This window comes from Myotis myotis, unplaced genomic scaffold (assembly GCF_014108235.1).
Source record: "Myotis myotis isolate mMyoMyo1 unplaced genomic scaffold, mMyoMyo1.p scaffold_m19_p_6, whole genome shotgun sequence".
NCBI lineage: Eukaryota > Metazoa > Chordata > Mammalia > Chiroptera > Vespertilionidae > Myotis > Myotis myotis.
This window is the reverse complement of record NW_023416368.1, coordinates 42,831,606-42,846,528: the sequence shown is the minus strand read 5'-3', so window position 1 is coordinate 42,846,528 and position 14,923 is coordinate 42,831,606. Positions and strand designations below refer to the sequence as shown.

The 14,923-nt window shown below is 41.6% G+C and overlaps 1 protein-coding gene across 3 annotated transcripts in view; it reads left to right on the top strand.

Annotated features, from left to right (window-relative positions):
• The window catches only part of PGRMC2 (progesterone receptor membrane component 2), a 40,821-nt gene that overhangs the window by 14,823 nt on the left and 11,075 nt on the right, over nucleotides 1–14,923 (top strand). For 2 of the 3 annotated variants that reach the window (XM_036313102.1, XM_036313104.1), the window contains one exon: nucleotides 13–1,363. In XM_036313102.1, coding sequence (XP_036168995.1) covers nucleotides 13–110 — 98 coding nt within the window. In that variant the 3' untranslated portion in view covers nucleotides 111–1,363. Of the gene's footprint in view, nucleotides 1–12; nucleotides 1,364–3,782; nucleotides 4,028–4,344; nucleotides 4,478–6,926; nucleotides 7,052–8,685; nucleotides 8,797–14,923 lie in introns of those variants that run through there. The other variant, XR_004968214.1, reaches the window with a different exon arrangement.

Here is a 14,923-nt window from a genome sequence, read left to right as displayed (position 1 = left end):
GATGTCTTTCAGAAAAATATGATTATGTAGGCAGACTGCTAAAACCAGGAGAAGAACCTTCAGAATATACAGATGAAGAAGATACCAAGGATCACAATAAACAGGATTGAACTTTGTAAACAACTAAAGTCAGGGGCCTTCAGAACTGCGATTCTTACTCCCTTTCACAGAATGTCCAGCGTCTTTGGGTTTGGTTCACGTGCTGCAAAAAAACATTCAACAGATTGTGTACAAGCTAAATGAATCTCACTATGAAGTTTTGAAAACGACATTATTTATGCTGCCAAACTCATTTGTTACAGTTGTTTGTAATGTCAGTAGGGGCTTCATCATCCTGAAAAGGAGATAGGAATTATTTTTTTATAGAGCAAGAAAGTTACAAGGTTGCTTTTCTTATTTTTTAAAAAAATCAAAGACAACCAGATATGTATTTGCTACTTAAGTATACAAATCTCAAAAACAACAAGGGATTCCTATTTGCTGTGCTGTGCTTTTGTTTTGGTATTGAGGGAGGGAGGAGACCTGGGCAGGAGAAGGCTGGGTGCATATCAATTTGAGTAGTTTAGGCCAGCGGTCGCCAACCTTTCGGACCTCATGGACCACTGGTTGGCGACCGCTGCTCCAAAGATTTCCTTAAATCAGCAGTCGCCAACCTTTCGGACCTCACGGACCACCGGTTGGCCGCCGCTGGTTTAGGTTACTGAAACATGCAAATGTGAATTCCCAAACTTTTACTTTTGGGTTTTGTCAGTGAAAAGGGGAAAAAACAAAACACCTTTATTAGTAGGAAATCTGCATATTAGGAGACAGGATTTCAGGTGGATTTTAAGTTAAAGTAACCCCAACAGTAAGATCATTTGAAACTAGTTTTCATCCCTTCCCTTCACCTAGATCAAATCAATATTACTTGTGCCTTATTTCACTTACATAGACTTGAATTATTTTTAGGGAAAGCCCCTATGTGAATTCAGAAGTCACTACAAGCAGCATTGAGACCGAAGTTGGAATCTTCTGTTGACTGCAAAACCTTGATGTCATTCTGTGTATATAGAATGTAAAAGGAATATTCAGTGTTACTGCCATATATGTTAATATACACAAACTTAATTAGCATTTTAATGGCCAAATGCATTCCCCCATGCTTTTTTCAAAAAAATTGAAAACCAAATCAACAACTCTATCCCCCAACAGCTCCCTAATTTTAGGACTCTAACCCTCATAGCTCACTAGTGTGGGTGCATGGGGCTGAAGTATGGATGTCGTATGGGTGTGTCTTAATGTGTGAGAGCGCCTTGGGAGGGACTCTGCAGATATGTAAATACCAGTACTGTTTTAATAAAGCATGTAAAATAAACCAAAATAAGTGTGAGTTGGACTTTATATGCTAACTGTAAGCCAGTGCATTATGTGGTAGTCAAGATTGTGCATTTGATTCAAGATGAGGAAAAGTCTTGGAAGTGAAAAAGCAAAGATTGGTTAACCAAGTTGTACACGTAGTACCACATTCACTGTAACTTTAGGAAGAAATTCCACTTTATGGAACACTCAAGAAATCTGAGATTATTCAGGTAAGAATTGATATATAAAAAATGTACATATTTTTACTTTATATTTTGTTGCCAACTAATACTAGAAGTAACAGCACTCCAGGTGGTTGTTATTGGACATAAAACAATGAAGTGTATTTTAACAATAGGTATTAAATGCTTCTCTTGTTTGAAAAAGCCCTTACATGTCAGTTACATGATTTCATCATGACTATTTGGTTTTGGGTTGGGGATAAATTACACCAAAAAAGACAAATTTTATTTATACGTCATGAGTTAAAGAAAAGTCTTCTGTTGCGTTATGAGTATGATATATGCAGAAGCCTTCAAAGAAAGGGGAACTTTAAATTACAATAATAAGCTAAAGTATGTAAAATACAGCAGGTCCTCGAATAACATTGTTTTCATTATAAGGTTGAGGAGATGCTATAGAAACTTAAGTGTTGTTTATATCAATTAGCCTATGGTAAAACTGGTTTCATATGTCATTTAAAGTTGCAGAACATATCAACAATGTTAAGTGAGGACTTACTGTACTACATTCTATCATATTCAGTCTTGGAATGTTTTGTAGAAAATGGACTTCGGCCAAATCTTAGCTGAAGACTGGTTGTAAAGATGAAGAATGCTAGTAAATACTTTGTGTGTTTTTATGTAAAATATTTTCTAAACAAATTTGTTAAAGTATTTGTCCTCTGTATTAATATATATATATTATATGAATATATATATGAATACACATATTCATATACATATGAATCATTTGAGCCTGAGTTCAGAAATATACACTTGTGAATACAGAAACCATAAATATTCATGCAGTGAAAATTATATAGTATGTTAAGAAAAATGAGTAATTTTGTGTTTTGGACTCAAAATAAACTGTTCTACAGACAATTCTTCATTTTCAGTTGAGTGTTTCTAATTTTCAGGCAGTGTGTTGGGCAGGTGTTGAGTAAGGGGATGGGAGCTGTGATGGTGGTGTTGCTGTTGTTTTCCCCTTAGCCACTATTTCCCTAACTTGCCTGATTATTAGAACAACTTGGGATGCTAAAAATACAAAACCTTGGATTCCAGTCTAAACCTACACCCACTGGGCTAGAATCGAAAGAGAACAGGTCTCAGACTCTTTTAAAGTAGTGAGGGCAGTTCTTATGATAGGCATGTTTGAGAAATACCACACTGATCTTTTCAAATTATATTGTCCATCTTTGACATCCGCTTAAAAGAGAAATGGAACTTTTTCCTTGGATAATTTGGATTTGATTCCCTGTATTTCACTTTGTATCACTCCCAAAACTTCCTGAGTTAAAAATCAGTTTCACATAAAAATCTATATGATTGAAAATTTTTGCTCAGATTTTTATTTTTTTAATCATTTTTTAAAATATATTTTATTGATTTTTTTACAGAGAGGAAGGGAAAGGGATAGAGAGCTAGAAACATCGATGAGAGAGAAACATCGATCAGCTGCCTCCTGCACACCTCCTACTGGGGATATGCCCACAACCAAGGTACATGCCCTTGACCGGAATTGAACCTGGGACCCTTCAGTCTGCAGGCCGACGCTCTATCCACTGAGCCAAACCGGTTAGGGCAGATTTTTATATTTTGATAGCATCTCCAAGTCAGCATAGGTTCCCAAGTTAAATCTATACTGTGTGTACTAGTCAGTAACTACTAGTAGTTTAATTCTACAAGGAAATAAACCCATTCAGATACAGGCAAATTTTTAAAAACTTGTGTGGGGTTAAGATTATGTTTTCCTCATAGTAATTGTAGATGCTGTTATTTATTTTATTGATTTTTTTTTTTTTTTTTTTTTTTACAGAGAGGGAGAGGGATAGTTAGAAACATCAATGAGAGAGAAACATCGATCAGCTGCCTCCTGCACACTCCCCACTGGGTATGTGCCTGCAACCAAGGTACATGCCCTTGACCGGAATCGAACCTGGGACCCTTGAGTCCACAGGCCGACGCTCTATCCACTGAGCCAAACCGGTTAGGGCTCTAGATGCTGTTAAGTTGCTTTGAGCATAGTGGAAATAAGTCAATATTACAGTGATGGGTCTTTTTTGTCTAGTGAATTAAAAGCAAATGCTCATCGATAGCTTTTGTGTATCATAAAGATCAGGTATCAATTTGGTAGGTGATATTAATCACACAGATTATGATATATTTGTTGTGGCAAGAGAGTTCAATTAAAGACCACCAACCTTTCTTTACTGTTTTCAGAGAAGATTCATCCTCAGGCAGCGTCAGAAAAGCCTGTCTCCTCACCACACTCCTGTGTCAGACAGTGAGACCCTGCGCTTTGCATTTGTTCTACCATCACCCGTGACGGAGCACATTGGGTTGCCTGTGATTACTCCATTCAAGAGAGTACTTGAAGTGCCATGAATACTGGTTTAATCTCAAGAGATTTTTCTATCTTGCTGTGTCTGCATAGGACCCAATTATACAAAATCATGAAGTTCAATGTAAGAAGACTGATAAATAATTGCATATTTCTTTTGAAAGCATGATTTTAATGGCTATTAGTACATAGTATTGTTCCCAAATAAAATTTTGAATGAAAATGCAGGAAATTCCATATAGGGCATGGTGTCAATTTAGCTTAAAGAAAACTGAGGTAAAGCAAAGTTTAAAAACTAAAATAACTGCTTTAGCCTAGTTATAAAAGTAATATGCTCAGTGTACAGAAAAGGATTATGAAAATAAGAATTTACCCAAAATCAAGAGTTAAGCAAAGTTAACCTTTTCCTACATCTCTCTCCATCCCTTTTTATGTATACAGGATCATACTCTGTTCGCCAAGGATTCAGACTTGAGCTATCCATCCAATCATGCTGGGCATCTCTACCTGAAACGAATGCATAATGTTTTCCCCAATATGCTCCTGCTCTTGATATTCTGTCAAAGAGCTACAGGTAGGCCTTCCTACCTCCCACCTCCCTTCTTGTTCTCATCAAATTCATAGTCCCTGTTGGCAATTTAAAGCATAAATTTGACCTCGTTTCCCTGTTTACAGGCCTTCCAGGACTCCCTATTTCCTGAAGAATCAAGATATGGTATAGGCCCTTTTCTCACTTCTCGCTGTATTATCTGCTGCATAAACAACTTGTACCTTCCAGAATGTACCCCTAGCTACTTACCCTGGGTAAACTCCAGTCTTTAGTCTGGATTATACTCTTTCCAAGTGAACTGCCCTTCAAGCGCTTTTGATTAGTTTCAGAGACTCAGTGATACCAGGCCCCATAACATCACAGGTCCTGTTGTTAAATTTTACTATGTTGTTTTGTAATCATCTGTCTCCTCAATAAGCCATGGACCAAAGCATACTCATATTTTAGGCCCAATGTTTTTCCTAAGCTTCATATAATGCTAGATACCTAGTATTTGCACAAAATGTTTTGTTAAATAACTGTAAAATGAGAGGGTAGGCTAATGTCAATAGTTTTTAAATGGCAGCTCCAAACATTAAGGACTGAGAAGAGAGCCTAGGAGCAGCACAGCTCGTTTTTGTTGGATTTGCAAATAAGAATTTCAAGGTTTTAAAAATATATATAATTAACATTTTATATTGAACTAGAGGCCTGGTGCACGAATTCCTGCACAGGTGGCATCCCTTGGGGTGGCCTGTGGGGATTGGGCCCCAGCTCGTGCCCCCAGCCTTGCAGCCCCAGCCCGTGCCACCAGCCTTACAGCCCTGCAGCTCCACCTGGCACCCTGCCTTGGCCTGGTGCCGCCCCCTCACCTGCTCCGCCATCCTGCCTGCAGGGTGATCGATCTGGATCAGAACCCCCACCCAGCTCCCTCAGCACCTGGGAGCCAGGCAGCAGCCCTGCTCCCCGCTGCTGGTCGCTGTCTGCAGGGCAATCGGCAGGGTGATCGGACCCCCACTTGCAACCGCCTTGGCCTGGTGCTGCCCACTCACCTGCTCCACCATCCCGCCGCAGTCCCACTCTTGTTGGGGCCCATTGGGGCCGGCAGTGCCTCCGCTGCCAGCAGCGTGTCGCCAACACCTGGCATGTTTTGTGCCGCACCCTGGTGGTCAGCACACATTATAGCAAGCGGTCGGGCTCCCGGTCAAGGGAACAATTTGCATATTAGGCTTTTATTATATAGGAGGATAATTGTTCCTTGTGTAAAGAATTTTTCAGCCGTAGCCGGTTTGGCTCGGTGGATAGAGTGTCAGCCTGCGGACTGAAGGGTCCTGGGTTCGATTCCGGTCAGGGGCATGTACCTTGGTTGCGGGCACATCTCCAGTGGGGAGTGTACAGGAGGCAGCTGATTGATGTTTCTCTCTCATCGATGTTTCTAACTCTCTCTCTCTCTCCCTTCCTCTCTGTAAAAAATCAATAAAATATATATTTAAAAAAAAAAAAAAGAATTTTTCAGCAACCTAAAATTTTAGCCCACATTTTATGCTGTGAAAGAACTCATGTCTTTTTAAATTAAACCATATCAAGGAATTTGAACAGTTTTTGTGCTATAAAAGAAAGAGCCCTCGCCAGTTTGGCTTGGTGGATAGACCATTGGCCTGCGGACCGAAGGGTCCCTAGTTCAAATCCAGTCAAGGGCACATGCCTGGGTTGTGGGCTCAATTCCCAGTGTGGAGCGTGCAGGAGGCAGCCAATCAGTGATTCTCTCTCATTGTTGGTCTTTCTCCCTCTCCCTCTGAAATCAATAAAAATGTGTTTTTTAAAGAATAAAGTTGGAAAACCAGTGGACTAAATGATCTCTAGTATCCTATCAGTTTATGAATATAATTCAAGGGTAGAACTGTGCCATCTTATAAATATCTAGCAATGCTGTATGACTGCAAAGCACAGATTTGTCTACCTGACATCTGGCTGCAGTGCAACCCAGACCTGAGTGACTAGCTAGTCGAAATTGTTTTGCAGCAACTACAGCTTACAGGCTCTCTGGGGTAATGAAAAGAAAAATGGAGAAAAGGAAAGGACTCCCAATTATTTTCCTCATAACTAAAAACATTCATCAATGCCTTTGAAATCCCACCCAGGGAGTCCTTTGCTCTCCTCCACAATGTCCTCCCACCCTCTACCCTCTGCCCCCACCACTGCATCAGAGGCACTCCGCAGCTCCTGGTCTATTTCAATGATTATTTAGAAAAAGACAAGTTGAAGTGAGAAGCAAGTTTAAGTTTGATCTTGCCAAAGACACTGCAATGTAATCAAAGTATAATGAAGACAGTCCAGCCTACTACATTTGCCTGGGAAGAAATGCCTTACTTGTGGGGGAATGAATACCTTTGCCCTCACAATTGTGCTAAAAGAGAAAACCAAGATTAGAGGAATACATAGCCTTTTATGTGAGAAATATAAGACCAAACTGTTAATTCCTTCTGTGTTTTAGCTGTGTCTATAGTGGAAAGTGTTTAAGCCTTGAAGCGGGTGTGCTGTTTTTTGGTGACCTCGAGCAAGTTTCTGAGCCTCATTTTCCTCATTTGTTAAAAGGGACTAACAGTATCTGCATCACAGGTGAGAACAAGATAAAGGCCATCAACTCCATGACATATATACTACATATTCCCTTCATCTACTTGGCGAGTAGAAAGACATTTAAGTATCTTTTCAGGTGGCATATAATTTTCTAATTTAAAGTAACAATTGGAATAACCTTTTGTTAAATTGATAGTCCTAAATCTGAAAAATGTTTCCCACAGTCAATCAGGAACAAAGTATTGATTTATTTAGGGATAGCATTAATACAATATTAAAGTTCAGCTATAATGTCAGGAGTCATAGATCACATTTATTAATATTCTCACATGCCCAACTCAACTTATTTAGAATCTGGACTCCCATGAAATGGAGGTTATCCTGAAATCATTTGCATAATTTAATCGCTGGATGAGATTTCAAAGATGGAATGGTGTGACTATATTAAATTGAGAATACCTCATTACTGAGCACCTTCATTTCAGAACAGTAAACACATTGTGCATATGTTAACTCTAGGAGAAAAATTGAAAATGCTACATTGCAACAAAGAATTCAGTACCAGTTAGCTTCAAAGATTTGTCCACATTGTTTTAGTTAACCTTATTTCAACTGCCATAAAATAATTCAGAATCATCTCATAACCCAACTTGTATTAAGCAAAACTAATGACTAGGGTGCTCTCTCTCCTGGCAGTGGGAGTATGCCCAAGCCTGTGCCTTTTCCTCTCCCTTTCCGCTCCCTGCCCCAGGCTTGTTAACATTGGCTTCCTCACTCCCAAGCTCCAAGGGCCCTTCCTTTACCTCTATAACTTTTTTCCTAAGTCCATTTCTTCTAGGAATTACTTATACCTCTGTGATTACCAAATAAATGTTCTCTTACAAAACAAACAAACAAAAACCCCAACTAATGATTAGAATAGCTAAATATATTGCAAATGTACTCTTCAAAGATTTTCCTCACATGACTGAGTCCCTTAAAGCAAATTAAAATTTCAATCATCCTAAATGTAAAAATCTTACATATCTAACATATTCTTGAGCAGTCAGAACTTAGTTCAAATTGGAATTTACTTATGGTTAACTACATGTCAACTTGGCTACTCCATGATGCCCAGTTGTTTGGTTAAACGCTAGTCTAGATATATGTAATTAACATTTACAATCAGTAAAACTATCCTTCATAATCTGGGTGGATCTCATCCAATCAGTTAAAGACAATAGGAGCAAAGAGTGCGGTTTCCCAAAAAAACAATTCTGCCTCAAGACTGCAACAGAGAACTGCCTGAGTTTTCAGCCTGCTGACCTGCCCTGTAGATTTTGGACTCAAGGGTGCACATCAGCTCTTACCTGATTTCCAGCTGGATTGGCCTACAAATGTCAGACTTGTCAGCCCCCACAATTGTGTGAGCAATTCCTTAAAGTATTTTCTTATTATCTATCGATCTATTGGTCTGTGTCTCTGGTGAACCCTAATACAGTACTATTTTGTAATTGTTGGTACATGTGAGATTTTTAAAGTTTTAGTTTATTTTCATAATTAAATGACAGATCTCTCTTTATTCAGTACTTAATATTTCATCTCATATGGCCACCTGGGCTTCAGTTTCTAAACTTTGACAAGCATTTCAGCCATGAAGTGTAATACTTTTAATATGCCTCCCATTGTTTCAGATAAAAATCTGAGATAACTTTTCATCTACTCTCTGAAATAAGATTTCATCAGAGGTCATGAGCCTGCCCGAGAGGAAAGATGAACACAGTCCTGCTCTTAATGATGCCAAGGTCAGTGTAAAAGTTAGAAGAGCATAAGGTAGTAGTTTTATTCAAATCACTTAAATTGACCCCAAGATTGATCTTTAAAATATTTTTTAAATTATAAAAACAGAAGTAACAAAAATCACTCCCTTTGGGGGGAAAAACCCTAAAATATTGCTGCTAATGTATTGTTGAATTAATACTAACGACAACCATAGTTTTGTTTAGTGTGCATCCTCCTGATCTTTTTTTTAAGTATATATATTCATGTAGCTGTACCTGTGGAAACAGTGCAAAGCTTGAGTTCCAGAATCTGTAGACAGACTTCCTGGGTTTAAATCCTAGCTGTGTGACTTTAGGCAAGAGACTCACTTCTCCATGGCCTGGTTCTCAAATTTTTAAGAGATTATAACAGTACCCAATCCATTGTTTTTTGTTTTTGTTTTTTGAGGATCAAAATGGGTTCATTTCTGCAAAGCACTTAAAACAGTGCCTGGCAAGTCATAAATACTATAAAAGATTAGTTATTATCATAAAATCTACCTTTTAAAAACTACTTCATCTCATTTTCCATACAATGATTTCAAGCAGTTCCTTACTACTTAGAATATTTACATTTACCCAAATAGTTTATCCCTTTTTTTATATGATTCATCAAACTAAAGTATGGGTAGGGGGAGTGCTTGATAAACAAAAAAGCAGGTATATATTTGCACAGATGTCTTTGGATATCAGTGAGTTACCGCTTCACTGTCTTGAGTGACAAAGGGAGACAAATGATTGGTCCAGTTGAAAGTGATGTTTATACTGCAGATCTGCTTCCTTTTGAAGTTCCCTTGCCAGTGCATGTTCTCTTGTGAACCCAAAAGGATTAGGATTGCTGCCCAGAGGACAAGGTGAAAGGGCAATGTGCTTCTCTGATCTTCCTGGCATTACCTCAGGCTGCTCCTTAAGTGTAGACACAGCTCCTGGTACGAGGCCTGACAAGAAGCAGGCATTCAGCAAATGTTTTCTAATTAAATAAGTAAATGGATGATACCTTTACTTTTCTCATGGGGGAAAAACTTTTACTTTTTAAAAGGTGGGGGAAGGGTTTCTGTATCATCACTATCGGTTTCTGTCTCTGTCCCCTCCCTCTCTCAGATCCTCACACTGTTGCATGAGCTCTTAGGAATAGAAATTGAATCTTTATGTATATAGCTCTAGACAGTATCTGGTCATAAATATGAATGAATAATGGATATATCTAAATTAGGTCTGTCCTAAACCAACACTTTCTCCTTAGGTTAACTGGAAACACGAGTGTTCTCTGAAGACATGATCTGAGGTTCCTCCAGGGCAAAACCACCCTTTTGAGGCTGAGTCAATACTAGTCTGCTTAGGAATCTTTTAGGAATTGGAGACCAAGGCAGATGTGCCTGGGGCATTTGGGCATTTTTCCATCCACCAAGCTAGGAAGTACTTATGCTTAACCAGATGGTCTTTGAGCTGATGCAATTGTGTTCCAGAGGTCATAAGAGAAAAAGTTGATGGCAATCGTATCTGAAAGAGCCAATGCCTTGTTTCTGTTTATGTGGGAAGGGTTTTCACAACAATCCGCCTTCTCAAGAAGTGTACACACAGTTTGCCTGACCAGGCCCCAGTGGGAGACAGAGCATGAGCCCTGGTCAAGTGGAAAACACGTTTGCACTCTGAGAGACTAACCACCATCAGCACACTGGTCAGGGTGCTCAGAAAACAACAAACATACCATGCTTTACAAGAAAGAAGGAGAAACCCTGAGTCCTGGTGAGAGTTTTCATGTGGATCCCAAGACTAAATGGAATGAATGTTGCATTTCTTCATCCAAATGCAGTTAGTAAAGGGACAGGATGGAACATTCCAGCAGGCCCAGCAAGGATACTGAACTTTTCAGTTTGACAAAGGGTACTGTAAATGCATCGGCTAAGTAGGGACAGAAGTTAAAACAGTGTACTTACTATCAAATGATTGCTTCCTCTATATCCGATTCCTTGTAGCACTTGAAAGGGCGAGGAGTACGCCCTCCACCTTGCCCCAGGGTAAGGGCTACGCCCTCCACCTTGCCCCAGGGTAAGGGCTATGCCCTTCATCTTAACTTGGCCATGTGCTCAGCAAGCTTCTTCCCGGAAGATAGTCAAGGGAAGTGCACGCCATCACTATGACCACATCCTGTGTACTCGCGCCTGGCCAATCGGTAGGGCCCACAGTCCTTTCTCCTCCCCTTACCCCAAACCCCTATAAAACCTCTCTCCACACAGAGTTTTCTCTCTCTCGGCCACTGGAGCTTACTGTTGCATCGGTGAGTGTGGCAGGGGAGCCAAACCTAGGTTTGAAATGAATGACTCTTTGCTTTTGCATCGGACCCGCTGGCTCCCTGTGGGTTCTTGGGAATCATGAAATCTGGGCACAACACGCTCACATTTGTTTAGCTCAGTTGGCAGAAAGGAAGACAGCAGCAGATTTTAGGACCCAAATCCATCCCATCCACTAGATCTGAGTTCCCAGAGAATCCTGGGGAAGACTGGGATGATCTGTTAGGGCAAAGCACGGCAACTCCAAGAGAAAAGAGGGGCCAGGAGAGCATTTTAATAATAAATTATTTTCCTGCCTTCATTCCTAAGAGCATACAGAGACTTTTACTTTCCTGGTGAGATCACAAAAACGAAGTGTGTTAACTCCAAACTCTTAGGCATTGATTCTTCAAGGAAGGTTACAAACTACAACTCTTCCCTGCCCCATTTCATTCTGCATGAGGCATTTAAAACAAGGCCATTCAAAATGCTCCTCCAACTAGCTTCCTTTCTGAACATGGACTTTACAGTCAGCAGGTCTTCCCTTGCAGTTAAGTTTAGCAGATGCCTTATCTTGCTAAAACAAATCATGTACCCTGAACTTCATGTAAAGGGATAATTTCACAAAAGTCTTAACCCATTTAGGACTTATATAAATTATGGCCCTAGGTTATTCAAAAGTCAGACCTTGTATATGTCTCCTCATACAAAGCAGGGCCTAAATTGATGGGGCTCTAAAAATGAGTTTCTTACCTGGGCATTCACCAGGATTTTGAAGCAGCCAAGAAATAAGGAACTGGAAAGAGTCAGGCAGACACCCTCTCTGGAAGCTCTCAGCCCATCTGTAACGTCCTTCACAAGGACGGACATGAAAACTTTCTTCAACACAGTCCCTTTGCGACCATACGGAGCAGGTACATATTCAAACATACTCAAGATTATATATATACTAGAGGCCCGGTGCACAAATTTGTGCATGAGTGGGGTCCGTTGGCCTGGCGGGTAATAGTGACCACAGGAGGTTGGCGGGAGGGGGGGGCTGCAGGAGGTTGGCTGGCCTAGGGAGCCATGGGAGGTTGGCAAGGGGGGAGGGGCCACAGAAGGTTGGCTGTGGGAGTGCACTGACCACCAGGGGGCAACTCCTGCATTGAGCGTCTGCCCCCTGGTGGTCAGTGCACATCATAGCGATCCCTCGAGCAGTCATTGGGTCATTCAGTCACTTAGGCTTTTATATAGATAGATAATATACGTATATATATAATATATATATATATAAGTAATATATATATATAGCTTTATATATAATAGCTTTTCCCTTTCCTTGTAACCTGACTTGATCTCTATTTTGAACTTGCATTTCCCTTTGCAATGGATGTTAAAATGGCCCTAAATTCTTTGTAGCTCTTCAGATCAACAGGTGAAATCTATTTCCCACCTTTTGAATCTGGACTGACCCTGTGACTTGCTTTGACCAACAGAATACACTAGAAGAGCCATATGACTTCTGAGCCCAGCCTCAAAAGGCCTCACAACTTTTCTTTTTTTTTATTTTTTATTTATTTTTTTTTAATTTATTGCTTAAAGTATTACAAAGGGTATTACATATGTGTCCATTTTATCCCCCCGCCCTAGACAGTCCCCTAGCCTCCCCTGTCCCCCAGTGTCTTATGTCCATTGGTTATGCTTATACAACTTTTGTTCTTAATGCTCTTGGAAAGCATCTACATTGTGTGAAGAAAACTGGGATGAAAGGCTTGTGGAGAGAGGCCCAGCCATCCCGTCTGAGGCACCAGGCATGTGAGTGAGGCCATCTTGGATGGTCCACCCCAGGCAATCCCCAGATAGCTGCAGCTGCATGTGCGACCCCTGCCCAAACCCTGAAGAGCCACTCCAGCCCACTGCCAACCCACAGAAACTATAAGCAAACGAAAGATAGTCATAGTGTATGGTAGTGCAATAAAGGATGGAAGGAAACCCTGTTAGGATACTATACACTGGCAATAGCACTTCATAAGGAGACCAGAATCCAGGTTCTAGTTCCAACTCTTCAGTGATCCTTAACAAGGATCTTACCTCCCTAGGGCTCAGCTTACTTATTTTCATTGATCTATAAAATGAAGACTATACCCCTGCCCTGCAAACCTCCCAGGGATATACTGCGACTCAAATGGCGTAAAGTGCGTGGCAGTCCTTGGGGTGCAGTGAAGCACTCTAACATGGAAACAGTTATCACCCATGTGACCTCATCATCTGGTCAGGTCCTGGATAGGTGTTAAGTAGGGTTTTCAGGTCAATAAAAGTTCAAAAGATACTCCCAAGGTCATCAGTAAAGTTTGTCTAGTCTTAGTTGACAGCTCTTTAACCCATCACTTCCTGTCAACACCAAGAGGAAGTTGTGCTCTGCAGTGACTGCTTCAGTCCGTCCATTTCATATAGGCATCTGGGAAAAATCTCTATCTCCTGAACCTGAAAGAAAATACACTATTACTTATTCATTTATGAGATTGCTTTTGACTGGTGAAACCGCATGGGCTAGTCCAGGGGTGGGCAAACTTTTTGACTCGAGGGCCACAATGGGTTCTTAAACTGAACCGGAGGGCCGGAACAAAAGCATGGATGGAGTGTTTGTGTGAACTAATATAAATTCAAAGTAGGAGAAAAAACTAAGATGGCGGCATAGATAAACACCGGGAAATTGCTGCTTCCCACAACAATCGATAAATGCATCAAAAACACAAGGTGGACATCATCCAGAACTACAGGAGGGCTGGCTGAGTGTAAATTCTACAACTAGAAGGAAAGAAAAGCACACTGCGAGCGGGAGGAGCTGCGGAGGTGGAGTGCAGAGGTACGGAGGCTCGTGCGCGCGGAAAGGGTCTGGCACCTGAGGACGCGGCTGTCTTTTTGAATCCGGAGGGAGACACAAGCTCCCGACGGCTCTGAAATCCGGTTCCGGGAAGTCTCTGGGAACCCAGGACTCATACGGGGAGATACTGGACTGTCTGGCAGCAGGCGAGCTTGAGAGCGGCTTTCCCTCAGAGGTGTTTGCAGCCATTGCCGGGACACTGGGACTCTCGACTCCTTAGGGCGGGGCTGAGGCTCCGCCATAGCTGCTTTCTCCGCCCTTTGATTTCTTGAGACCCCGCCCCGCCCAGGCTGTGGCAGAGGCTTTTGCATATGAATGCCCCGGCCATTTGCAACCTGTAATTACCTAACCGCAGCCGGGCCAGATAGACCCAGAGCTTCCAAGAGAAGGCCCAAGGCCCCACAGCGGCTTGCATTGCTACACAGCTGAGCATCATCAGGGCACTTCCAAACTCCAAAAAAAAGGAAGGGGAATCTGCAGTTCTCTTTGTAGTTCCTGCTGTGTAACCTCAGGCAGAGGCTAAATTAGCACCTCCTTAGATCCAAGAGCCACTGTACCCAGTGGTCAGAGGGGAACCACCCAGATCACAACTCCTCAGATCCATAAGGGACACACTCAGGGTGCAGTCTCAGTGAGCACCAAAGCCCCACTGAAGCAAGTCTTGCCCCAGAAGGGTGTCTCCAGCACAGAAGTTCTCCCACTGCAGACACAGCTGATTCTCGCTGCCAATTGCCCTGGAGGTCAATTCCTCCCAGTGATCCTACAACAACCAAGGCATAGCTACAACAAGACTGTGCACAAAGCCCACGAGGGGGTGCACCAAGAGTGTCCACCTCAGGTAACTGGGGAGGCTGAGCCACTGGGCCCTACAGGACACCTAGCACACAAAGCCACTCTATCAACACAGGGAAGCAGCCAAAATGCGGAGACAAAGAAACAGGTCACAAATGGCAGAAATGGAGGAAAGCAAACGACT